At 38.9% G+C, this 25,963-nt stretch overlaps 1 protein-coding gene across 7 annotated transcripts in view; it reads right to left on the reverse strand.

Annotated features, from left to right (window-relative positions):
- The window catches only part of RUNX2 (RUNX family transcription factor 2), a 322,924-nt gene that overhangs the window by 207,859 nt on the left and 89,102 nt on the right, over positions 1-25,963 (reverse strand). For all 7 annotated transcript variants that reach the window (XM_074333027.2, XM_074333024.2, XM_088795676.1 and 4 more), the window contains exons 4-5: positions 18,152-18,308; positions 12,224-12,328 (exon numbers count right to left, since the gene is read on the reverse strand). In XM_074333027.2, the coding sequence (XP_074189128.2) occupies positions 12,224-12,328; positions 18,152-18,308 (262 nt within the window). The remainder of the gene's footprint in view (positions 1-12,223; positions 12,329-18,151; positions 18,309-25,963) is intronic.

Genomic DNA, 25,963 nt, shown 5'->3' on the forward strand with positions numbered 1-25,963 from the left:
TGGGTTATTTTTAATACAAACCTGCTCCTGTGGCTCCTTCACTAAGAAAAACATGTTCTTCAGGACCCAGTACTCTTACTGAGTGTCACCGGAACCCTTCCCCCCTCCACCTACTCCCACTCAACCTTCCTCACCGGAGCTTTTCCAGGTCTTTCTCAACCCACTTTCCCTAAATAATTCTGTTCTAAAATGAATATCTCACTAATCTTATCGGATCCACTTATTTAAACCAAATCGTTAACCCAAATTCTCTTAAGATGCTTTATCCTCTGCAGATAATATCTATGAAGGTCCTGTCTTCAACTCCTTAACTCACAAAAAAATCTCAGGCACCTGGGCGAGAATCAAGTGAGAGAGGTTTGGAGCCACAGGGGATGGACATGGAGAAGCCTTCTGTGCTCCTCGAATTACTTACGCCATACCCGCCTTGGGTAGAACTATAAACGAGGCAACTTTGGGGTGTGGGATTCTCGTCAACAGTTTTTGCAACCTTTTCCTAACCATTTAGACATTTCTAAGGCCCTCTCTTCTATCTAAATTAGATATTGATTCTGACACTGTCATATTCAGGGCTTTGTGCCCTTTTCCTTGAAGCCTCCTCTCCACCCTTCCTAGAGCTGGCTTTGTCTCTTCGCTAACGTTATCTCCTCAAAGAGGCCTTCCCTGCGTGCTGTATCCCCTGGTACCCAAACTGTGCCCTGATGCCCCATTATTCTTTATTAACACACCAGTGCCCTTTATAGCACTTACCACAATTCGCAATTAGATGCAATTATAGATAACTGTTCGTTTACTCGTTTCTTGTCTGTCCTCCCCACAGAATGTAGGCTCCTCAAAGGCGGGGACCATGTCTGCTTTACTTTGTATGCCTGACACCTAACTAACACCACACACTCGAAAACAATTTGAGTGAACAAATAATCCCACTTCCATAAATATTTATATTTTAAAGCATATCGCTAATTGTCATTCATGAAGGTCTGTCAGCTATTGTAACGGGGGATGGTGCTTTCAGTGGTGGGACAGGGTAGTGGGAGGAAGGGGGTCCTTCTCAGACCCATCTAGTCTTAGCCATTTGGGCAAGGCCAGGCCTCCCCACCACAGAGACAGCAGTTGCCTCTTCCAAGACATTAAGTGGAAACTACTGGCAGTCCCATTGTCTTGTTTCTGCTCCTCAAAGCAATGAATCCCATTTCCAGTTATTCTCTCTCCTTTCAGCTTCAATATAGTCATACCACTTGCAGCATTCCATCATTTTCCTGATGTTATTCCCTCCTTGTTGTTACCTTCACAAAAATACTAGCCTTATCATAAAAAAAATATTCAGGAGATTACATATCAAAATATTAGCAGTGGTCATTTTGGGAGATGTGATTTTTGGACACTTTATTGTTTTCTTCTGTTGATGAATTTTTGATGTTCTAATTTTTCTACCAGATGGACTTGCCTACATTTTCCACTTGTGCAATGTTTCGAAAGTTAACTTTTTGTTCAAGTACTAACTTTACTTCACTGATATTCAAAGGGAGAGTCTATTGAGGGTTTAACTGACACAACGTAGTTTCCTCCTATAAAATGCAGTGTTTTCAGCTCTGTTAAACTTTCATATTAATGAATTCAAGACTCATTCAACACACACACACACACACACACACTACATAATGCCTTCTGTCTGTGAGGCTTTATACCTTGGGACTTACTTACTATATGACAATGGTACTACATCACCAGGCTTGCTTCCTACATAACGCTACTTATCACATCAACCAAGAATACCCTGGGCCCAACATCAGGAGCTTCCACAACTTCAATGACAAAGCATCAGGGAGCTTTAGTACTGAACAAGTGAGCAGGAAGAGAAAGAGACCTGGGCTCCTTGCCCACTTCCATAAATCATCTGACTTGCAGAGCGACACAGAGCACGTGAGTTTACAGATGTCCATGCCTCAGTTTACCCACCTGTAATGCATAATGTATCCCTCAAAGGGATGTAGGGAGAATCAATGAGGTAATGTCTACGTGTTTGGGACTCCTTGGCAGAAAGGCGCTACATAATTACTATTTGGTATTTAAGTTGACCTTCAAGTGCGCCAAGTACTTTATGATCATTCCTTAGGAGTTACTCCCAGCTACTCTGAAGTTGTCTTCATGTCTATTTCCATGTAAAGGATGAAGAAATTATACTGGAGAGAAGTTTAGTGATTTGCTTAAGATGACTAACATAGCACTGAGGTCTCAAAAGAGGAAATTTCCAAGTCCTCCAATTCCCTTAACCATAACCGAAGCCACATCTTAAACACAAACTACCCATATAGATGAATTCCCCTGTTAACCTGCTCTGGAATAAGCCCTCATGGTACAAAACACAGTGTAGCTAGCTTTTGTAGAACAGAGTGAATGGTGCGGAAGTGAAACGGAAACCAAAGCGCTAGGATTAGTAACTCAGACTTCATTAACACCCTTATTTTCTACTTCCGTCTGGTAGAATAGCCTCTGTGTTGGTACCTTCATAATCTCCTTGAAGGGCCCAGGATTCCCAGAGCTAACCCTAAGGAGGCATAGAGCCCAGCTTGAATCATCCTGAGCATTGTCCCATCAAAATACGTGGTAGCATTCTTACCCAAGTTGTAGTTCATGAAAACGAGCGCCAAGAAGGTAAAGAATGAGAAGATGCATGTCGCACAGGGCACATATGAGATCCAAGGGTTAAAGGAAAGGCGGAAAATAGCAGCTCACTTTAGTGTCAGCTGACCTCTGACCTAGCAGCTCCTCATGCCGAACTCCAGTGAGAGGCTCACTGGAGTCACCCCATCACAGGACTCACCCCATCCACTACGCCCAGAGACAGTCTCCCGGCTCCTATCCATGCTCCTCTAGTCCACACAGCTGTTGTCGTCCCTCTGATTCATTCAATGATTCATTTACCATATAACAGAAGTATCTTTTGGTTCTGAGTCCTGTACTCTCACTCAAATGACAGAAAATGTATGGACACCAACATCTAAGATTATTAGATTTTTTCAGTGAGTATTCAGTGAGTAACAGCCAGGTGACCTCTGAAGGTCAAATGTATGAGAGAGTTCTTTAACATAAATCTGGATAGAATGTTCCAGGGCACCTGAGGGCCTGCCCAAGGTAAAATGGTAAAGGAGGGGATTTAACTTCCTGTCCCCATATGCCCCTTTCTTTGCTTTCTCCCTCTTCCTCCCATCTCCCTCCCACCAGCTGGCCCTGGACTCTTCAGAGCCCCCCAAGGTGAAAGACGCTTACACATTTCCCTTCATCCATCTTCCATGCAAATATATCTGTCCTGTGTTCCATTCCCTTAAACACTACTCCAACTAACCTGGTAATAGTGGCCTGAAAAATCTTAGCTCAAAGGAATGCCTCGTAGTGTGGCTCTCGGGCATTCAGGGCAGGCAGACTTCCAGCAGGGCTCCTGTCCTGTCACATCGTGTTGGCAGCCACTGCACACAACAGCTGACACTTTCAGGGACAAAAACCGTGCGTCGCACTCACAGGTTCTCACTGAAGAACCACCAAAAGGATCTACATCAAGAAAAAGGAAACTGAATCCTGAAGGAAGAACTGAGATGGAAGAAGGAATGGTGAGCAAATTGGTCAACAAATAGATAAACATCAAATACACAGTTTAAACACTGATAATAAGTAATCCAGCGAGTATAAAACAGGGGTAGAAATATCAGACAAGAACATGAGGAGAGAGGGGTTGGTTGCAGTTGAAAGGATGTTGAAGTTCTTATATTACTCAAGAAGTGGACAGAAATCGTGATGAATTTTATTGAGAGAAATAACTTTTCAAACCAGTAGATGAGGAAAGCTGGCATGTAGCTAGAACAAAACTGGGTAAGAAATACTCTGTAAAAGGAAAATATTTCAAAAGTGGGAAATATGGAAATATAAAAGCCCCAAACTCACACCTTAACATGATAAAACCCTGTGCTCTTAAGAGTACAGTAGACCTGAAAAGCCTCAGGAACCCACTCTGCTACGGTGGCCTGCTGCAAAACTGGGATGGGAATGAGGAACTCCAAGGCCAGGCCGGCAGAAGCCCTGCCTGCCTGCACACCTGACTCACTGTTTACTTTCTGGCACTCAGGATTTCAGCGTTGCTCTCCCTTTATCTCCCCAAACCTGCTCCCAATAAAGGATTCTAGATCACTTATTTTTATCTCAATACGAATTTAAGCCTGACAGCTTTTCCAGAGGCATTTGGATTGAAGCCTTCATCCTAAATGTTAATGAAGTGCTTTTGTCTGCTAGCAGAAATTTGGAGAGGGACCAGGAGCCCTCCCTTTGATACTTTCACATCTCAAATGTAGTCTCCGATTTGAGCTGTTGCATCTGATCTTAAATGAATATTTCCGATTGAACTGGCTTTTATGCATGCTCTTAATTTCCAAAAGTTACTTTAAAAATACCACCAATTATTCTCCACAACTTTTGAGACTTTATGTGAACACCAAAAGATGTACTTTAGTTGACATCATAATGTGTCCTATAAATACGCTAGGTAGGAACAATCACGAATACAAAGAGCAACGCATTGAATCCTTTTTCTCTGTTATTTTTAAGTATTATACATCCTATTCTCCTCTGGTCTGGTCATCCTTGAGGAAAACGCTGCAGCACAAACAAAATAGAAGTAAAGTCGGTCAGTAATCTACCAGGAATTAGCTCTCTCTTGGGAAGGAAAATTTATTTTTGAATGAATGAATGAATGAATGAACAAATAAATAAATAAAACTCTCAAGTCCCTAACACTGTTTTACGACTGAATGATTTTTGGCTACACCACGAAACAAACTACTGACACATTTGGATCAAGCATACGTGTGTTTTTAGAACACATATTACTGGAAAACCTGCCATGCTATATTTAGTTAGAAGTAGGTATGTCAAGTGGAACATATGCATGTGGAAAAGGTACTCTTCTTGTAAAAGCCACAGCTCCTGGTTCACACAAATCCAAGGCCATGAGAAAGCACATTCAGAACTGGGAAGCCAGGAAAGAGTGCAACGTAGGGACACAAGCATGTTTTAACGGCTGTGATAATTTGCCATGAAAGGATGTTCAGGCCATAGCTCCTTGCTGCAGCATGCCATGTGCTGCTGAATTAAATTACTGCCATGCAGTCTGCTAGCGAAGGAATGTGTAAACAGGCCATATATCCTTGCATCAGATCCACAGAATGTTGCACAACACAAAATGCCTCTCGATGTGTCATTTCCTTCTTGGCCATCTTCCCAGCTCCTGACAGTCAGTCAACAAAAAAAAAAAAAAAAAAAGTACTGAAAGAGATTTAAAACTGCTCTTCTCAAGAGCACATTCCACCAACCACCAGACATAACCTCTACCAGAGCTTCTGACCCCCCTTTCCCCATTCTCCTTAAAGAAAGGGAACAGTTTTTTTTTTTAACTATTATTATTCCCTTAAGTCAAAGATTTTCAACGATGTTTCATATACTAGTGACCGAATGATTAATATTTATGACAATCAAACTACTGCTTATAATTGCTGACTTGTAAATATCAAGACATGGCATTTACCCATAACATCCATTCCTTGGGCACTTCAGAGACAGTGAAGAACACGGGTTCAGTCTGCAAGTCAGAAAGTTAAGTGCTTTTCTAATGCTTTACTGTAAGGACCAAAATTCAGGCCTGTGGCATCAGGAGTATGGTACAAGGCCTATCGGGCTTTTCTCAAACTGTCTTCACAGACAGCAAGAATGTGAGTGCAATGCCAAGAGGTATCAAATAACCTTAAAAATATTCTTCGGCTATCCCTCCATCAAAAACCTTTTACATGTTCCCCACCTTCTTTCACATGTGACCCCCCCTGTGAATAAGCATCCACTATGCATAAATAAGCAAAGGTCAAGGGCCAGCCCCTATAAAAATGCCTATCCTTTACCCAACTTGGATGAAAAGTACTGGAGGATAAAAGCGAGCTGTCACTGACATCATCTGGAATGAGGAAGAGAAAATGCCAAGCCCTCCATTCTCTCCACCCTTTACTGGGCTGGAAAACAGTCTCAGAACTGGGTGGAACAGCATGAGAGAAAAAGGAGATGATGCCGTGCCCAGACCATTCTGTTTTACTTCACTCTGCTACCGTAAGTTTACAAGGTAAAATTTCTGCAATTGGAAGGGCCTCAAGAATATGGAAGAAAATGTTCTCTGAAGAACAAAACATTCATTGATGAATTGGGCACAGGTGGGAAGGAGCAAACAGGACAAGAAAACAGTTTGGCTGCAGGACCTAAGCCTAACAAGCTGAGTGAACCAGGGTGTGAGGCAGTCCTAGAAATATAAATGTCACTGTACACTCACCTGAGTGCCAGCCCCTACACTGAAGTCACAAACAGAAACAAGCAGAGGAGTGTACTCAGCCTGCAGGCAAGGAGCCAAATCACTAGGAAAGAGAAGGCAGAGCTTCTCCTTTCTCCCACCAGGTCAGGATGGGCAGCTGGTCAGTGGTGAACAGTAGTAACCCAGCAACAAGCTTACAGATGTTGGCTGTGGTCTCTCTTTGAGAGTAACTATGATTTACTTCCCTGGGGCATGACACACAAAAACTCTTAGAAACCCACTCAAGTGTGTTAGGTATCCAGTTTGCAGATGTGCTGACAAATGAGGATTTTCAAAGCTAGGTGATATAAAGTATAAAACCCCAGGCTTGTCCACTTGCAGATTCATAAGACACTTCTGCTACAGACTTTCCACATTGCCAGGCAAGACTAACAACCTCTCAATGTTCGAACGTCTAATATTCTCCTCTCACACGGGTATTGATCTGACTCAGCTTGCAACTGACCTACTAATACCAAGCACTACAAGGTAACATCCACCATTGATTCATCTGATAATCACCAAATTGTTCAATTCAGAATGAAGCTACTCTAAGTGAAACATGGAGTCACCTTGTAGAACTTAAAAAGCTCTCCAGACTAAAAAGTCAAGAGACCTTTCAGAGGATGACACCTCAAAAAAATTACTCATCCTGTTGCCACAATGACGTTTGCCATCTAAGCACTTACAGAAGTTGATGATAGTGGTAGTCCAATGAACCACGGTCCCCACCATCCATATCTTTGAGAGGTTTCTTCCTCTTGAATCTAGGCTGCACCTGTATCTTGCTTTAACCAAGAGAATACGAAGAAAGTAACTCCATGACAGTTCTGAGCCTTAGGAAGGCCTGAAAGCTCCCACTTTTGCACCTTAGGGAGCCCTGGGCTGCCATGTAAGAAGTCAGATTCTGCTGGAGAGACCAAATGAAGAGGCTGTGTAGAGAGGGAAAGAAAGGCTCTAGGACCACATGGAAAGAGAGAAAGGCCCAGCTGTCCAAGCATCCCACCAGGGCACCAAACATAGGAAGGAAGCCATCATGAATGTTCCGGTACCAGCCACCATCTTACTACAGCCACATGAAAGACCCCAAGAGCGAGATCGCAGAACACCCATCCAAACGAACCCCAGTCAACCCACAAAATCTGAGAAAAAGCAAACTAGTTGTTGTTTTAATCCATTATGTTTTGGGATGGTTTGTTATTTAGCAACAGATCACTGAAAGAGCAGCAAGAGAATTAAAAGGGTTCTGACTACGCAGGAGATTTACTTTTTCCATCCTCTGCACAGCCAATAATACCTGTTTCATCCGACCCCTTCTCTAACTCAGAACCACCACTGGAAGATGACATTGCTAACCAAGTTTCCACCTTCTCGTAGACATTCTTTAAATCAGACTGCAGTTGGAACCAAGTGTCAAAATGAAACAAAGGATCCTGACAGAACCTGATGTTTAAAAGCATCAGCTATCCAAATGCACTGCTGCTGCTGCTCCACTGACTTCTCTGGCTGGTGAGCGTACGGCAGTTTGTTCTTCAGAGCTAACTTGCCAACAGAAGGTCAAAACACCCTGCCGAAACACAAGACTTACAAATTTGGGATCTTAAGTATGATGTCATGTCTTAAAATGATAAGCTGGCAAAGAAAATAAATGGCATTTTGTAAAGATGTGCACCGTTTTCATGTTTACGCTACTTAAGATGAAGGTTCTAATAAGTCATCGGCTATGTTCCTTTAAAGGGAAGTTTTATAACTGAGATGAATCACAACTGCAAAAGATCAAAGTTAAAAAACATCAATGATGCCATGGGGTACTTTTTAATCTTGTAATGAGTGATGATCATGTGCTCTTATGAAGTGAGTCCAACTGCCAACGCCAGATGTGTATATTAAGAAAAGAAGTTGTTTGTGATGTGACAGCACCGGTTCAGCTGCCAGAGACAGAAAACATAGAAGGATAAAACCTTTCTGATTTTTTAGTGTAAAGCAAGTTTTGGCAGATGTGTTGATAAGCAGGGCCTCAGACGGGGGGAATGGGGCCATAGCATCCTCTCTTGGACTTTTCTTTGCTGCAAACAAATTATGTTTGTCATCAGTTCTGCACAGCTGTCCCCGGTAGCATGAATACCTGCTCAAGACATAATTTATAACACTTATTAGTGTCATTTACTAATGAGCAGAAATTAGTAAAGGCATCTGCAAGAGAAAAAAAATACACTAGCAAACACAATCTAGGTTGTGTCTATTTCTTGGAAACCGACTATAAGCCAAATCCTACAACAAACTTCTGACACTGAAGGAAATTGCTGTAATAATAGCTAACACTTAATGAGCACCTACTACATGACAGTCTCTGTGCTATGCATTTTATACACATTACATCATTTAACATCTTTGCAGCAGCTGATGAGGGAGATACTATTATTATTATTCTCATTTTAACAGATGAGCAAACTGAGGAAAGAAATTAGGTAACTTGCCTACATACAGCCAGTAAATGGTGCAGCTGGGATGTCAATCCAGACAGTCTGACACTAAATCACTACGCTAGACTGAATAAAGACCCAACCAGTGAACCCAGAACTTGTTGTTGTTCGAACACCAGCTCTACCAGAACTAGCCTTTTCAATACATACTCCAATCTTTAAAGGAAGGAGTGAAATTCGATTAATGGGAATTAATAGCATAAAATCCTCAAGGCCTTCAAACCATTACAGTAATAAACAGATGCATACTATTTCTATGACAACCACCACTTAAAGAAGTATAATTTTGTGGAAGAGGAGGCTAAAACAATTGAATTGTCTTTTTTTTTTTTTTCTCTCTCCTCAGGAAAAGCCTTTTTCTAAAGAGCTTCTCCATTAACAGTAGATAAAATAAGGCTTTTTGAAATCTAGAGCAAGAGTTGGCAAAGTACAACCTGTGTGCCGAATCTGACCACCGCCTAATTTTGTAAATAAAGTTTTATGGAAACACAGCCACAACCACTCGTTTATGTATTGGCTAAGGCTGCTTTTGAGCTACAATGGCACAGGTGAGTACTGGTGACAGAGATCATATGGCCCACGGAGCTGAAATTATTTACTACCTGGTACTTTCTAGAAAAAGTGTGGCAGCCCATGTTTTAGAGGGTTCATCATTTAACATTAAATACACACACCAATCCATCAAAATTCTACTATAGTCAAAGTTGAAGAAAATTGAAAAGTCCTGGGCATTTTCCACACCTAGGAGTCTCAGAAGGAAAGCACAATATTGAGAAGAGTGCTACACATTCAGCGCCCGGGATGGCCAAGAGCAGGGCAGAGGGAAATAATCCAGCACAGAGGGTCCAGGTCGTAGGAGTCAGATGTCAGTGACACCAGAGCCATGCTTATATCCAGACAGTTTGGCAAATCACCCCATGATGTCAGAGAAATGACATTACATTTTCACAGATATTTTTGGTTCACAAGAAATGTTACTCAGGCGGATCGAGGGTAGTGGTCTGCCACTCAAGATCTGTATCTGCTTCCCCACTCCCACCTTCAGCAGCACCCACAGCCAGAACTCAAGTTACACATATGCCGTCTACCCCCACTCCCCTTAACGCTCACTGCTTTCAGAGCACTTCTCTGCTTTTACAGGGCAGTGAGCCTATCCACTAATGAATTCTCCCAACACCCTCTTTGGAACAAACTAATGTTATCCTCGCTTGAAAGAGAAGTGTGGATCTTGAGATTATAATGCTAAGCGAAATAAGTCAGACAGAAAAAGGAGAGAACCGTATGATTTCACTGATCTATGGTATATAAACCGAAAACAACAAAAGAACAAGGCAAATAACTGAAAGAACAAAAACTCACAGACATAGATAATAGTTTAGGGGTTACCAGAGGATAAAGGGGATGGGGGGGAGCGGGGCTCTAGAAGAGGGTAAACGGGGTCTAATAGATGGTGATGGAAAGAGAACTGACTCTGGGTGGTGAACACACAATGTGAGATATAATGTATTACAGAATTGTACACCTGAAATCTACGTAACTTTACTAACAACTGTCGCTCCAATAAGCTTTAATTTAAAGAGAAAAAAAAGAAAAGAGAGAAGTGACTTTCTCAAAGCTACCCTGCCTCCTCACCTTCTGTCACATCTTGCAGAATGGGGAAGCATTTCCCCGTTTCCTCTCCCAACCATCAGGTTTTGAACATCAACTCTTGATGATATGGACATATCCGCGTACACACCCACAGACACACAGACATACATACACATAATAATGGTTTTTCCAAGAACTGAGAAAAGCAGCCTGCGATCGGCAGGAAACAGCTTTAGAAGATAAGTATTAGCCGGGCTAAATGTTAAAAGACTAGTATCCTGCTTTACGCATTACTAAAATGGATATGCCTGCCTTTTCAGGAATTCACGGGCTAATCAGATAAAATGTTAGAAGATGTCTTCCATCATAAGGCATCATCCCCGATTTATGGCAGTCGAGAAGTCAGCAAAGCCCCAAACCAGGCAAGACAGCCCTGCTCTGTTCTATTCACCTGTACTGCATACCATCAGCCCTTAGGAACAGGAGCCTGGTGCATCCGGAGACGTGTATGGCTCCAGCCTAATAGGACATTCTCAAACTGAACAGATACAGGACCAGCACTGACCCAACACTGTGAACCTGGAAGAATGCCACACACATGAAAGGAGGAGAAAAGAAAACCTCAAAGACTGGCTTTTGAGGCAGGAAACCTCCCTAGTTCAGGCAAGCAGTCAGCCTTTGTGAAAAGAGACAGCCGTAAGAGGAACGGAAGGCATTGTATGTTCCCACTGCTAAAAGACATGCCCCTTGGGGGAAGGCAAAGCTCTACCAGCCCTTTTCTCTCAGGTTTAGGGGAAGAAAAGATATGCCATTCTCACTATCTGGGCAGGTGCATCGTTATATAGTAAATATTTCTGCCAGCTATACCCCCACCACAAACCAAATTCAACTCTCTAAACACAATGGCTGGGTCTCCAATGTATTTAACTCATCAAAGGCAGAGTTGTATATGATGTGCCCATTGACACGTAATTTTTAATGTTGTGTATATCAAATCATCTTTAATTTCTACATACATTTAAATACTGCTATGCGGAGTTTGTTCAAATCAGTTTTGCGGGGTGGGGGAACCAAACCTGTTTCAATTTAGATTTAGGAGGAAAATGTATATTAGCCCAAATGGATTATGTGCGCTATCTTACACTGATGCTGGATAAACACTCTGGATGCCCAGACAAACCAAGGTGGATTTAAACCTGGTTTGACTCTATCTGTTAAAAGAAACGATCTATAACTATTATTAGAACATGACCAAACAGCAGTGTTGTAACAATCAAGTGAGTTATCATTTGCAAATAAATTCTTTATAATTAAGCAGCGTGCTTTTTATAAAGGGAATTGAGTGGGCGAGGTAAAAAGTTAAAATGCATTCTTAGACCATGGGAAACATACACAAAAGCTTTTTGACTAAGCTCAAGACTTTTCAGTTTATTGTTTTCTTCCTCAGCTCTCACAGGTCTATTCTGCCCTGCCTTTTGTGTATAGTGGATGAGCAAAGTTTCTTAGAAAAATAGTAACAGGGACTGAATAATTATTCACTCATTTCCCAAAGTTACATAGGCCTTAGCAATTTTGTGGCAAAGGCTGTAAGTGTTATTTTATTTTCTACTAACTGTGAAGTTCTACTAATTGTCCCTCATTAAAACTATATGCAGATAGCAAACTTTGCAAAGAAACTGTTTGCATGAAAGGAGCACTAACTTATTTGGGATAAATTCCTCATCGGGTCTCTGCAAACTCTATTACCATTTCCAATAGGAAGGCAAGTACTTACTTCTGGGTTCACGGGGTCCATCCACTGTAACTTTAATAGCTCTGTGATAGGTGGCTACTTGGGGAGGATTTGTGAAGACAGTTATGGTCAAGGTGAAACTCTTTCCTGCAGATGTAAAAGGGGAAAAATCCACAGTGAATATAAAAAGATAGTATTGATCATACAGCAGCATAGATGTCCAAATTGCATCGAAAGAATCTCTGAGGAGGTAATGAAACAGTCGGGATTCATTCTAGATTATCAACTCTCTGATGGCCACTTTAGGTAGTTACTAAACTCGTTTAGTGTTAAGTGCATCACCTTCATTGCAATACAATACAAATAGGCTCCAAAAAAATAAATAAACAAAAGAGGCTGCTCAGTAGCAACATTTGTAATGAAGACAAAAACCCTGGTCCACTGCAGAAGGGTTCTGTTCCTTTCAGTTTTCTCCAACATCAGAAACACATCCAAGCACAATTTTAGAAGTCTATATTTAGGATTAGGTCATGACCCCATGAGAGAACAATAGTAAATCACTGTTGATTATGTTATTTACTTCACATGGCTTTAACATTTCATTTGCTTAACTGCACTACAATAAGAAGATGAAAGAGGAAGGTTCTTATGGGAATCATTTTAACAGGAGCCAGCGTCTCCTGTCCTGGCCTTAATGTGCCTGTGGTATGATTTCATCATTACTGGAACAAAGTTTTTCTCCTCCCTGCCCACCCCTTCCCTAACATACATCCTTGCTGTTAAATCTTGCAATAACTCCCTGACAGTGATTTATTTTTTGCTAAATGTACAGGACACCTCCAAATATAAATATGAACTTTTGCTTTTAGCAGAGCGTCTGCTTCATTGAAATATTACATCTGATGTTTCAAATTAATGAGCTAAAGGTGATGAATAGAGGGAGGAAAAGACCGAAAAGTTTGGTAGCCGATTAGGATGTTTGCTTTCTCCAGAAGAAGATACCAGACTCTGTTACACAGACTCACTGACAGTTGTAATCAGTTAGATTTGCAACGGTTAGTCATGTCAGATAGTCAAAACTGCAAACTGTTACAAGACAGGAAAAGGTGGGCGTGAAACAGTGACTCAATAAAACATTCAGCAATCTCAGGCCAGAGTATTCATTTAGCCTGCTCCTGGAACAGACCTTTCAAAAGCTAATTCTCTTCTGCTTTGTTTTTTGGTCAGAGACTGGTTTTTTTCTCCCTCCACTGAAAGCTGAGGGTATTAGAACACAAATCTTAAACAATATGTATCAATGCAAAAAGTTGAATGCAATTTTTTCAAAGCTTAATATGGAACAGGTTATATACAAGGCTTAATGTAGAACAGGTCTGACTGTCAAGTCTAGTGAATGGGTTTTCTTTTCAACTCAGACCATGTAAGTTCCTAAAATATGTTTAAGACACACATCATTTGTTATTCAGTATATATAGTTTTAAGTCTCTTTGGCGATACTTTTCAGTGGCAAAGAAAAAAAAAAGGAAAGAAAACACAAGAATGTGAGGGGGAGAGATGAATATTGATTAGAAAACTGGTAAGTACCAGCCACTGCCTACACATTATCTCATTTAATCCTATCTAGTTAGGTTTATCACTCTTGTTGCACAAATGAGGCAAGTGAAACCCAGAGAGTCTTAGTAATCTACCCACACTGCTAATAAGTGAGAAAAAAATCAGAATCTGAACCCAGTTCTTCCAGACCCTAAAATGAAGGCTCTTCTTCATAACATTGCCAGAGAACGTTAAAAAAAAAAAATTAATAGGTAATTTATTTCTACATGTGTCACAATAAGCTCTATAAGACCAAGAAACTGTAAATATAAATCTACTAATATGTATCTCAGCCAGGATGATGAAAGCATCAATTCTGAAAGTGCCATTAATATATCATAGTTCATCCATTATATACTAGATGTTACATGGATTTAAGTAATTTAACTGGCTCATTAGGGAACAGGATATATTATAAACATTCATACTAACCAGAAGAATAAGACAGCCAGGAGTCTAAACTAGTTACAGAAAATTTAAAGTCCACAGGAATAAGATTAGAAAGTTTGAATAGGAAGTCATTAGATTCAGGTCAGGACTTCAAAACAACAGAAAGGTCTGCAGAAGGGAACAGGCTGAATCCTTAGGTTGAAAGTTAAGTTACCTTAAACCATAAAAAGATGCCATTCTGGGTTGGATCAATGGTCATGAGCCAGGGTTGTAATTCTAACAATGGCTCGGAGGGCAGTGCTTAGAAGACAGTTACCATCCATGGCACTAATCTTAGTAGATCAAGGATTTGTGTATCTCAATTGTCCTTAATGTCTGCAAATAACCAGCTAGAGCTGCCTTCCATGCATTTACCTAAACTGGTTCTGAGAATATTTCTGTTTGAGACTTTTACAACTTCCTTAGGATATTAAAAGTCATCATACTTCTCCCCAGGTCAGAGCCACACCTCATGTAGTTGCAAAAGCCAAATATAAAATTCACCCTGTAAGTACTGAGCATCTAACCGTTCAAAGCAGAACCAGTTTTCTGTAAAGACTTCTTTTTAAAAGAAGTGGATTTGGGGGAGGAAACAAGTATTTAAGTATAACTATGGTTTTCTAAAATCAAATCCTAAGGATCAAAATGTACTTTAACAACTAAAACAAAATCAAGGAGGCTCCTTCCACTTCTTGTTGCCCCTTCAGAAGGAACATGACTGTAGTGTTCCAGAAGCTACCACCCAAGTGGGTAATTAGTTCTTCACCTTATAAATAATAATATATTTTTTCTTAAGCCAAATGTTTATGTATGTATGATTTCCTTAAATTAAAAAAAGAACTTTTTTCCCAAATCCCATTCTTGGTCAATTTCCATAAATGATAAAAATGCAAGCTCCTACTGAAAAATGCAGTCTCTTCCTTAGGAAGCTAGCACTCATTAGATAACCAACTGTACCATCCATAGCTTCATCTAGGAACTAATTCTGCCTATGTCCTCAAGACATATATGTTCTCAGATAAACACAGTAACTGTCATTAAAAGAGAATTCCAACCTAACCTGAGGGGCTGTCAGGAATATCCAGGAGACTGGGAGCAGGGTTTGTATCCTGAATTGACACAGTCCCAGGCTCCGTATATGGTAGGGGCTTAAAAAAAAAAAAAAACGCTTGTAAATTAAAAGCAGCATGCTTGCTGTCAAAAGGGAGGAAGCACACCAAGAAACTTTAAGGACCAAAGTCATGTTAAATACTCCTGTTTAAAATATAGAGTCGACTAAAAGAAAAGACAAGTAAAAAGCATAAGCCACTCCTAACTTCATGTAAATTTCATCGATGCTCTACTTTTATTCCAAAGCATTTCCAAAACTTGTGGTCATCAGATAACCCATAAAGCCAAAGTAAGTAATGATTGTAACTCCTTGGTAAATCCAACACTGTTTTTCAATTTCTGAGAGTTTATATTTTGTCCTAGTGAAAAGAAAAACTGTGAAAATTAGAGGAACTGGATGTTATTTTTTTTAAATGCTACTGAAAATAGAAAATTGAAATAGCTGGGGGTGGGGGGGAATACAATGGTAGCAGCGTGTTGATCCAGACTTAATAACGTAAGAGAAATGTAGAAGTGTGAAAATCAAAGAGGAAACTGGAAAGAGTCTGTTAGAAAGCAGGTCAGGTACGCAGGCAGGTTAAAGGGTTTCCTGCCACTAAAAAACTGACCCTTTTTTTTTTTTTTCAAAGAGTGATACCTCAGTGTTCTCTGTCTTTTTTTTAATTCTTCATTTCAGTTTGGTATTACTGTTTCCTTTCATATAATGTTCATGTAGTGCTATAAAAATCTATTACTAGTGATAAATCAATTTTTCTTTCTCTCTCCACCAACTCCCCCCCACCCCCAATCGAAGTCTCGAAGACAAGTCTGGACCAATTTCTCCATCCTGCCTCTGGCAGCAGACTGTAGCATTTCAGATCCTCCACCAAGTCCCGACTGCTTCAAAGGAAAAATCCTACTTTCTTCAGTTAAGATCATAAGAAATATAGGGGGAGGGGGTCAGCTCTGTTTGGACATAATTACACTTCATCAAAAGAAGCTTTCTTCATCTTCCATGCGTGAAAAGTCTGCAAGCAGTTAAGTCTGTCTTTTTTTTTTTTTTTTTAAATATAAAAATTGCTATTTGGGAAACCAGCCAAAACTCAGAAAGCCAATATAGTAAAACAGTGCACACCCTTTGTTTCTCTTTGAAGTTTCTTAAATAAATATGTTGAGGGTTTACAAAGTACACTATCACTTTGCCATAGTTTCTACTCAAATTGATCAGAGAAAAGTTATGCAGCATCTATATAATACAAAAGCAAGATAAATGAAAACACTAGCTTGAATCTGTAAAGTAAAATAAAGTACAGCACCCAATCTTTTAAATACTAAAATTCATCACTCTGGTTAAAAACAAAGTAATATTATGTAAGAATGATGTAATTCAGAGCATACAGATAAATCATCATGTTTAAATTTTTCTGGATTCTTACTAGAAAAATGAGAAGTTATCAGTGCACTGTGGACCAGTAACTGAGGGGGGAAAAAAAAAAGAATGAATACACACATACACACTTCACACCTAATCAGTCAATAGTGAGATAGGATGTGTCCTTTTTTTCTTTTAATGAAAGTAAACTAAACCTGATGCAGAGATAACCCCTTTAGTTTTGATTCTACCAGAGACTCTGAGCCTCATTTTATTTCAAACAACCTTTCAGTGACAGTATCTCATTAGCATACATCATTTTTTTTTTTTTAAGTTAAAAAGTACAACTTCTTGGCCCTGTTCCTAGAAAGTAAACTAAAACTACTCATCGGAAACAGTCTTGCTTGAATTTCCCTTATCAAGTTTTTACAATGGTAATAATTTGACATCTGATCCAAACTAAAGAGCAATTACTGAACATGGTTTAAAAATTGATGCTTCTCATTTCCTAATTCAAACCTGGGTTGAAGTAATTCCATAGGTCTTGATAATTTATTTCACCTCAGTCCTAAAGTGGTCTATTTTCTCTCTTATTATCGAAATACTTAAAATGGAAATATTAGATTCAATAAATAAATAAGTGAATATAATACTTCTAATGAATGACTATTAAAAGTCTCTCTACAGCATAAGTAAATAAAGCCAAAAATCGCTTTCCTTAGAGACTGTTTTTAAAAACATTAAGCCCATTTATAAAATAGCTATGAAAACCCTAAAAGGGATTATTTTCTATTTTATGATCTTTTTACGGATTCCTAATATCTGAATCCAGATGGCAGAAACCCTTAAATAATGTGAAAATATTTCGAGTCTGATCATTCATCTGTGTAGGCAACTCATAGTCATTCTAACACAAGTAACACATTATTCACTTTTTCAAATGCAAAGCCTTCTGTAAAAAAAAAAAAAAAAAAAAAAAAAAAAAAAAAAAAAACTGTGATTTTTAAAAAATATTCTTATTATAAGAGTAAATTAAATCATAAAGAGGTAACCTATGTGATAAGTGAAGTGCATTATGCTAGCTATCCTTGCTACTACCACTTACAGCAAAACTGAAATTATCAGGAAATTGATCCAATGCATTCCTTTTTCTTTCCCCTTTGCCACTCAATTTACTCATTTGGTTCCTCATAATTCAGAATGTGAACCTCCAACTGTTCATCTCTCCACCTTATATGCTCACACCCAATGAAATTAGGAACGAGTTCTTCTGAAAACATTGTTTGAATATTCAATATCATAAAACAAATGAAAAAGGCCTGAGTACTCAGAAAACCACTCAACTTCATCTGGACGTATTTAAATAAAACCTTCAGTAATTCTATTCAGTAGAAAAGGGTGCTGATTTGTATACAAACTAGCCTCCATTTCATCAGAGGGTCCTAATGTGTTTATCCCATTACCAATATTAAAAATCAGAGACCTACCTCGTCCACTCCGGCCCACAAATCTCAGATCGTTGAACCTTGCTACTTGGTTTTTCATAACAGCAGAGGCATTTCGGAGCTCAGCAGAATAATTTTCATCGTTACCCGCCATGACAGTAACCACAGTCCCATCTGGTACCTCTCCGAGGGCTACCACCTACATAAAACAGGAAACACAGCAGCAATAACGGCACATCAGAAAAGCTTAAAAACGGAGAATATATTCTCACTGCAAACGATGTGTCTTATCAAGACTTAGTGCTCTAGTCCGGGAATGGCAGACAGGAATGAAGTGTCTGCACATGGGTTACGATGCCACTTCAAACAGACCAATGTTTCAGAGTCCACCCATTTCAAAGGCAGGCAAAAGTTTCCTTCACTTGTTGTTGGATTCTTCACAGAATACATGTACATTTTTATTAAATCCCCATGTTAGGTTGTCCATAGGAATTATGCCACAGAAGGAAAGATGATGCCCCATCTGCAGATTGTATCGTACATATGAAGGCACCGCCTGTCTGCAGCCTGGAGCACCCTGACGTGTGGTCTCATCCGGATCACAGGCTAAAATGAAAGTCTAGTCAGCTCTATGGGAGCAAATGTTTAGGTGAAACTTTGGAGCTCCTGCTTTTATGGAAGCGTAAACATGATGTGGTACCCAGGACTACTTTTCATCTCCTTACTTTGGGCTAGATATCCAACTTTTAGTCATACCACAAATAATTACTAAATGCCCTCTCTGCACTAGGACCCAGTGGGATATACAAAGCCACTGAGAAGCTTCGAGTCTGGGTGCAGAATAAAGATATGTGAAAGGCTGATAATCATCACTGACAAATGAGTGGTATACGCAGAAAACACACTCACAGCCAAACTTCCATTCTGTCTTGTCCCATCTGCCATCTTGGAATGACACATTTGCCTTCTTAATCCTCAACAAGTAACCTTCAGCAGATTAACTCAGTCAAGCAAGGATCCAGAATAACGAGTCTTTGAGGCTAATAAACATTTTCACTGCTCCAAAGCTAGGGATCACACTTTTAACCAGAGTCAGCTAACTTGCAAATGGGTGCCTCTGACTAGCATGGAGCCTGGTAAGGGAATGGCGGTGCAAAGCCTTCATTGTCACATATAAAACGCAATATGCCTAATCCATTACCAAGACCTTCCCCTTGATAACGTCCTTTCTCTCAACTATTCCAAGATCCTATATTCATATTATTTCCATCTCTTCCTCATTCTGCTTCAGATGTCCTTGTGGTGACTAAGCAATGACTCCAGCTAGAGTACCCCTAGATTACTCTCTGACATAACAACCATATGTGCTTGTGTGTCTGGCAAATATCCCATTCTTTTCTCCTTCTTTCAGTGCTACTTCCTCCTTAGTCAAGAGTTCTGTAAGGCAAACCTAAGCATTTGAGTCCATGCTCCCAATGTAATTTGCGCATACTCTCTTCAGAGCAGGTTTCTCAGAATGTGATAAAACAGACACTATAACTATACTTTGGGGCTGAATTTCCCCCACCCATGAACCCTAGCCCAACACTCCTCCATTATACCCTCTGCTCCAGCCAGAAAAATAACCAAACAAAAAACTTGGCAATGTTTTTTTCACCTTTACTTTTTTCTTAGGCTGTTTTTCAATTCCATTCCTTCCTTGCACTTTGTTATTTACTCAGTTTAAAATCCTACAGCTTTCCTTAAATTACAGAACCCACTTCCACAGCATCCCACTGTACTCTAATGATCCTCATTTCATGTGCATATATATTCATGATCTATTTACTCCGTTTGAGATACTGGCCCAAAGCTTTGAGACTCACTCTTACGAGTCCAGATTAGGTTAGATTGGAAACTACATGACAGAAGGGACTTCATCTGTCTTGTTTAGCGCTATATGCCCAACTCCTAAAATAGTTCTTGGCACGTACAATTTGATAAATATTTTTGAAATAAATACATGAAAGAGCTCCAAAAAGAGCATCACTCACAACAGTCAATGGTCTGGGAAGCTACCAGATAAAACTCTAAGAGAACCAGTTAAACATTGAGCGAGCATCCCTCTCTAGCAACAATATGCCTTTGCTCCAAACTAGTTCCTGACTTTTTCCATCGCAAAGGAGAGGGAATCATGCCAACTCTCTTTTCCTTGGAGTATATGGTTCCTCTATTCAATCTGAGAACTCTCTCAGGTCAAGGGTAAACCCCTTGAGAACATGACTTCTTCCCTTCATACTTGATCTAGTGCCTCAAGTGGCTACTGAAGTTAGGTAATACTGTACTCCTGATAGAGGCAATGTGTTTTTCAATGTTTCAACTTCACAATGCCAAAAATGTGAACATTTGAAACTACTGAAATAATTGACTATGTTTCCCAGTATTCATCTGAATGTCTGACATTTTTTACACTCCGCGAATTGCGTTTTAACACCTGCCGTGTGTGGCTTTCTATGTCAAAGTAAATATGGAACCAGTAAGCGTATTAATGAAGGCAGAAAAGTTGTACTGTTTACAAGAGAGTGAACACACCAAAGATCAAGAGGCCGCAGTTTTTTCCCACCTCTGCAACGTATCTGCCATGATCGCACAGAAAGAAGTAACCTCATCTCCAGGAGCCACAGTTTTCCAATATAAATTGGAAATAATTTTTTTAAAGTCTGTAAAATGCATAAGATACTGTATGAGTATAGAGCCTAATTATAATGACTTTTTGGAAAATGAGGAAGCTAACTTCTGTTCCAAGCCTGCTGTGTGGTAAACATAGGCTCTTAACTTAGAGCCTCCTTAATGGATTCAACTGAATATATAATTATTCACTTCAGGTCCTGAGATGTTTTTTTGTTGCTGTTGAAAGATAAAGGATGACTTCTGATGGGTTTCAATCCAGTCTGGCTAAATTTCAGAAAAAAAGTAAAGAAATCTGCCCCAATATAAAGATTTTCAAGAGCTCTGAGACATTATTATTTTACTGCATATTTTTAACATAATGGGGTTTTTTTAGTTAGAAGAAAAGGAAAATTGATTCAATATGGGAAAATATGAAAGAAAAAATCCCTAAGAGTGAAATATATAAACCCATTTTACTTCACTTAAGCAGCATAATAATGACCATATTAAATACTGGTATGTCTTACATATTATATTTAATAACAAAACAAATAGGTAATCACAAATTGTGAGTCTGCTATGAAGCTTAGAACCTGGCCTGAAAAAAAATTGCTAACACAATATAGTGACAACTTTTCCTATTACAGTTGAACTCTATTTTGATGGCTAAATATATCGGGTTTTTTTTCCCCTGTTATTTACTCTACCAAATCAGATTGCCCAATGTTTTTCTGAGGAAAAACGGGGGGGGGGGGGGGGGGGGGAGTACTGTATTTGACTTTATATCAATCAGAAGCATTATTGTATGTTTGAGAATTTTTTTAGAAAACATAGATCTCTGAAGCTGAAAAATTTCCCTTGGAGATTCTCAACTGTGTTTATCTAAAAGAAAACCAAAAGAATCAAGAAATTTTTACACATTTCATCTGTACCAAACCCAACCAGTGGAAAACATTTTAAGGGGTAGAGAGAGAGCAGTCAAAAATCATTCTTTAACTAGTTAGGGGTAAGCACACATTAAAATTTGTTTCCAAACTACCCAATACAAAAGTCCTGTTCTGCAAAGAAAATTTGTGATGAAACCTTAACAACTACATTTCTGGGTGTTTTTAAAACGTAAAATCTACAAATTCAAGAACCTTCATGGGAAAGAAGGAAGTAATTTTATGTCCTGACATTTCAGAATTGAGAAAGAAGTTCCTTTATTTAGTTCACCTCACTATAACTAGCATTTAAATCGCATGATATGTAGCTTGTACAAAATAAAGGAAATTTAACTCTAGAAACGCTACTGAAATTTTGTATGAGACTCTTTATGACTAAATTTGTAAATTGTTCTAAAGGGAAGCAATAGAGAATTAACTCAGACCCTTAAAATTGTTTCTGTGGTCTTATTATATGGAAGTAAAAATTGCCTTTTACTTTTCCAGGGACAGAAGTCTAGTCTTAAATAATCAATTAACCTTACAGACCAATATCATTTGGCACATTATACCTGTAGCAAAATTGAAATGTAATTCTTTTTCAAGATATAATCTTATCAAATCTTTCTTTGAAATAAAAAGAGAGGTAAAAGAGTAACTGCAATAAGGAACATTTTTATTCCTAGGGTAATTATTTAAAGGTAACTTTAAAAAATATAACAAAAACTTTCACAAACATTACAGCTAATTTTTAGAATTTAACATAGAATTTAGGAAAACCAGACTAAATTGTAGAGAAAAAAGTACATATAAAGTATCATTTCATAATTTAAAAAATATATATAAAAGAGAAATTTGATGGAACTTATTTCAGTTTAAGCCAGGAATTTATGTGCCATGTGTCAAGCTGGTTGAGATCATCTAATGATGGATATTGTGAAATTTTTTTGTAGTGATACAAACAGCAATGCCAAAGACGAAAAAAATAATGAAAGGTATTTTATTCTTCCTGTTTTGAAATGTAAGTTTTCTAAAAACGTTTTAAATGTTTTCCATCTAAAAGTATTTGCAATTACCTTACCGATAAATTTTATATATTCAATCCTAACATTTTTAACTTTAAATATTTTTTACTGCATTTAAAGGCATAGCACAAAAATGTGTCTTCACACAATTGAAATCTATTATGATTTGCATAATTTTGCATAACAATTCATAGTAGACTTAATAAGATTTTCACAGATTTAATAATGTGTTTTTCTTTGTTTAGGTATAATTACATTAAAAAAGACACAAACTTAAAATCTGATCACTGAATATGTAAGGAAAATATAACTCACTAGTGTCAAATATTTGTTAGTCACATACTTGTTTCTGAAGAGAAAAATGGCCAATAATTTCAAAAAAATTATTTTCAAATAGAAATTGTTCCATCACTTTGAAACCCTACTTATGACAAATACTGAAAGCTATCATTAAATATACAGAATTAACTCTGAATAATAGATCATATATCTAAAGATGTGTTTTCTTTAACACTGCCAGCAAAATATGATAACTAGTAAATATATAGTCCAATGTTCTCTAACTTAAAACAGTGCAATAGCCTTGCACTACTTTTAGTTTTAAAATATACATCTGGTCTTAAAATTTCTGTATAGTGTTTCAGCTTGAAGCTATTTAAAGCAACTGAGTTATGAACCCTGAACACCAGGCTTCATGGTAGAAATGCTGACAGACCCCTAACTATAAGGGTGCTTGTTACTGCATGCAGGGTTGACATTCTCTGCACTATTTCTATCTGACCATTAACTAATGAGCTGAATTTGCAAATTGCTTTTTTGTCACTAGAATTATCGAGGACAGAAAGGCCTGGGATCCTCTAATAGTATGCCTTAACTATTTTAAGCTTTCAGTGAGATACACCTGAAAGAAATGTTAAAAATATTTATTTCCATTTCCTTGACACCTGGGAGGACTGAGCATTTCAAAACTGCAGAACTTTGTTAAAAATACAATACTAATAAACAACTTTACATATTTTAAACTATACTAGTTGTTTCTACATTTTTACGTGTTGAGTATAAGCGAACTAAGTATTCTTGTATAATCCCCAAACAAGATCACATGAACAACATAATACATTACTTAAGACTTAATACATAGTCAATATCATTTTATTAGCACCACGCTCTAACCAACTGAGCTAACCGGCCAGCTGCTCAATATCATTTTAAAGCACTATTTTAAATTCACATCAAAACATCAAAACACAGTCTACTGAATTCATTTCTGATTCTCTACAGTGCCGAGCTCAGTGTCACAGACATCAAATATGGGCTCAATAAATATTGTATTTATTTGAATACCTGATTTCTCAAAAATTAAGTTCTCTGTGTGTTTTTTAAAATAAATTTACCTGTCTGTTATCTACCCATGATTTACTTTGTACATGGCTCTAAATATCATCATTATATTGCTCACCGCTTTTAAAACTGAGATTTCTTCACATTATTTCTTCACTGCAGATGTATTTGATTTTGTTGCAAGTGTAGAAAGCCCACTGCTCTCAGGCTTTATCTCAAAAGTACGGTAAAAAGAGCTTGTTGTTACTAACATTCAGGTGAAAACAAAAATTGTTGTCAAAATCTGGATTTTTCAAATAGCCATCCATCTTCTTCAACAGAGACAACACTTCTATATTAAGTGAAATTCAGCCATCACCCACTATCTGAATTTTGTTAAACACAGGTATGGGGGTGGGAAAGCAGTCAAGTTTTAGTTTAACTCAATTTATTTTTCAATTAGCATGAATTAAAACATTTACTTTAACATGGCTATGTGTTATCTATGGTTTTGTTTACTGGTTACAACTAAGTTACTCTGTAATTATCAATAAGTATGATAAATAGCAAAGAAAGCAATTTCTTTTCAAAATAAAAGGGTGGTGGCAAGAAAAACCTGAAGTACCAAAATCTGAGAGTAGGTCAAACTAAATTGCATTCTATCTTTATGCCAAAAACATCCTTTCTGTCTAAAACATTAATGCTCAAAATCAACTCAGCACCATAAATGTAAGAGAATAGTTCAACATATTTAGCACAACAAACGGAATGTAGAATACCAAACATCTAAATGATATCTTTAAAAAGGTAAGCACCTATCCTTAAATTTTCACATACCCTAACTTGTGGCATTATATAGACAAAATATCCACTTATTTGTATAATTTGTTGTTTTCGTCCAGGTTTTTTGTGTTTTGGGTTTTTTTGTGGGGGGGTTGGAAATAAACGTATACTCTTACATTAGGCTAATTAGAAAATTCTGGGCCCTTGGACAATGAACATTGTAAAATATATCTTTTGTATGGAAATTTAAATTTCTACAATATTCTGAGCTTTGCATATTTCAAGGAAGAAAATCTACAAAATGGGTGGTTTATAAAAGGAGAAATGGGACGGTTAAAAAAAACACACACATACACATACATGCATTTCTTGAGCCAACTGCAAAATGAAACTTGCCCCAGAATGCAACATGCCCTTTCCATAACAATTCATTTTGATTTCTGTTCTGATATAAGAACTACTACCAAGATAACCAGCTCTAATTGACCTGGGCTCTTCTTTCCTTGCAACCCACCTACACACCGAATCTGATTCGATGCGTGGGAGGAATTGGGGATCAACAACGGGGAACTGCCAGTGGCCCGTGGGAGTTTGGCCCCAGGGTACACAGTGCAGGAACTGGCACAATTCCTCCCATTTTCCCCTCTCCCCAAAGGCCTTGCCTACCCTGCTCTCCATAGATCCCAGAACCCAGGGGGCCCAGGCACATCTCAAGAGTCAGAGGCTAGACAGGGCCGGAAGCGACTTTCTGAGAGTGCTCTTCTCCCTGTCTGGCTCACCGCCCCCTCCATTCCCGCGTCTAGTCCCTCCAGTGAGGACTGTCCGGGAACCCGTTTCCCCATCAACCCAGTGCGCGCTCGGCCACGGGGGCTCCGCGTCTCCCCCTGGCGAGGGCTTCCCGGGGCAATTCGGGTCACATTGTGGACACCCATCTGGCTACTGCGAGAGATTCCAGACCCTACACCCTCAACCTGCCGAGCCGCTGCCGGCGACTGCCGCTGCGGACACCCGCCCTCAAACTAACGGGCCGGGCGGGCGGAGGAGGCCCCAGGGCGCGCAGAGGGCGCTCCCAGGCCCAGGGGTCACTCTCTCCGGGCCCAGGCCACGGCCCGAGCCTCCCACGACCCTCAGAAACAAGAGGGACCTTTGGGACC

Source organism: Rhinolophus sinicus, chromosome 2 (assembly GCF_057876585.1).
Source record: "Rhinolophus sinicus isolate RSI-liver-muscle chromosome 2, RSI-T2T, whole genome shotgun sequence".
Taxonomy (NCBI): domain Eukaryota; kingdom Metazoa; phylum Chordata; class Mammalia; order Chiroptera; family Rhinolophidae; genus Rhinolophus; species Rhinolophus sinicus.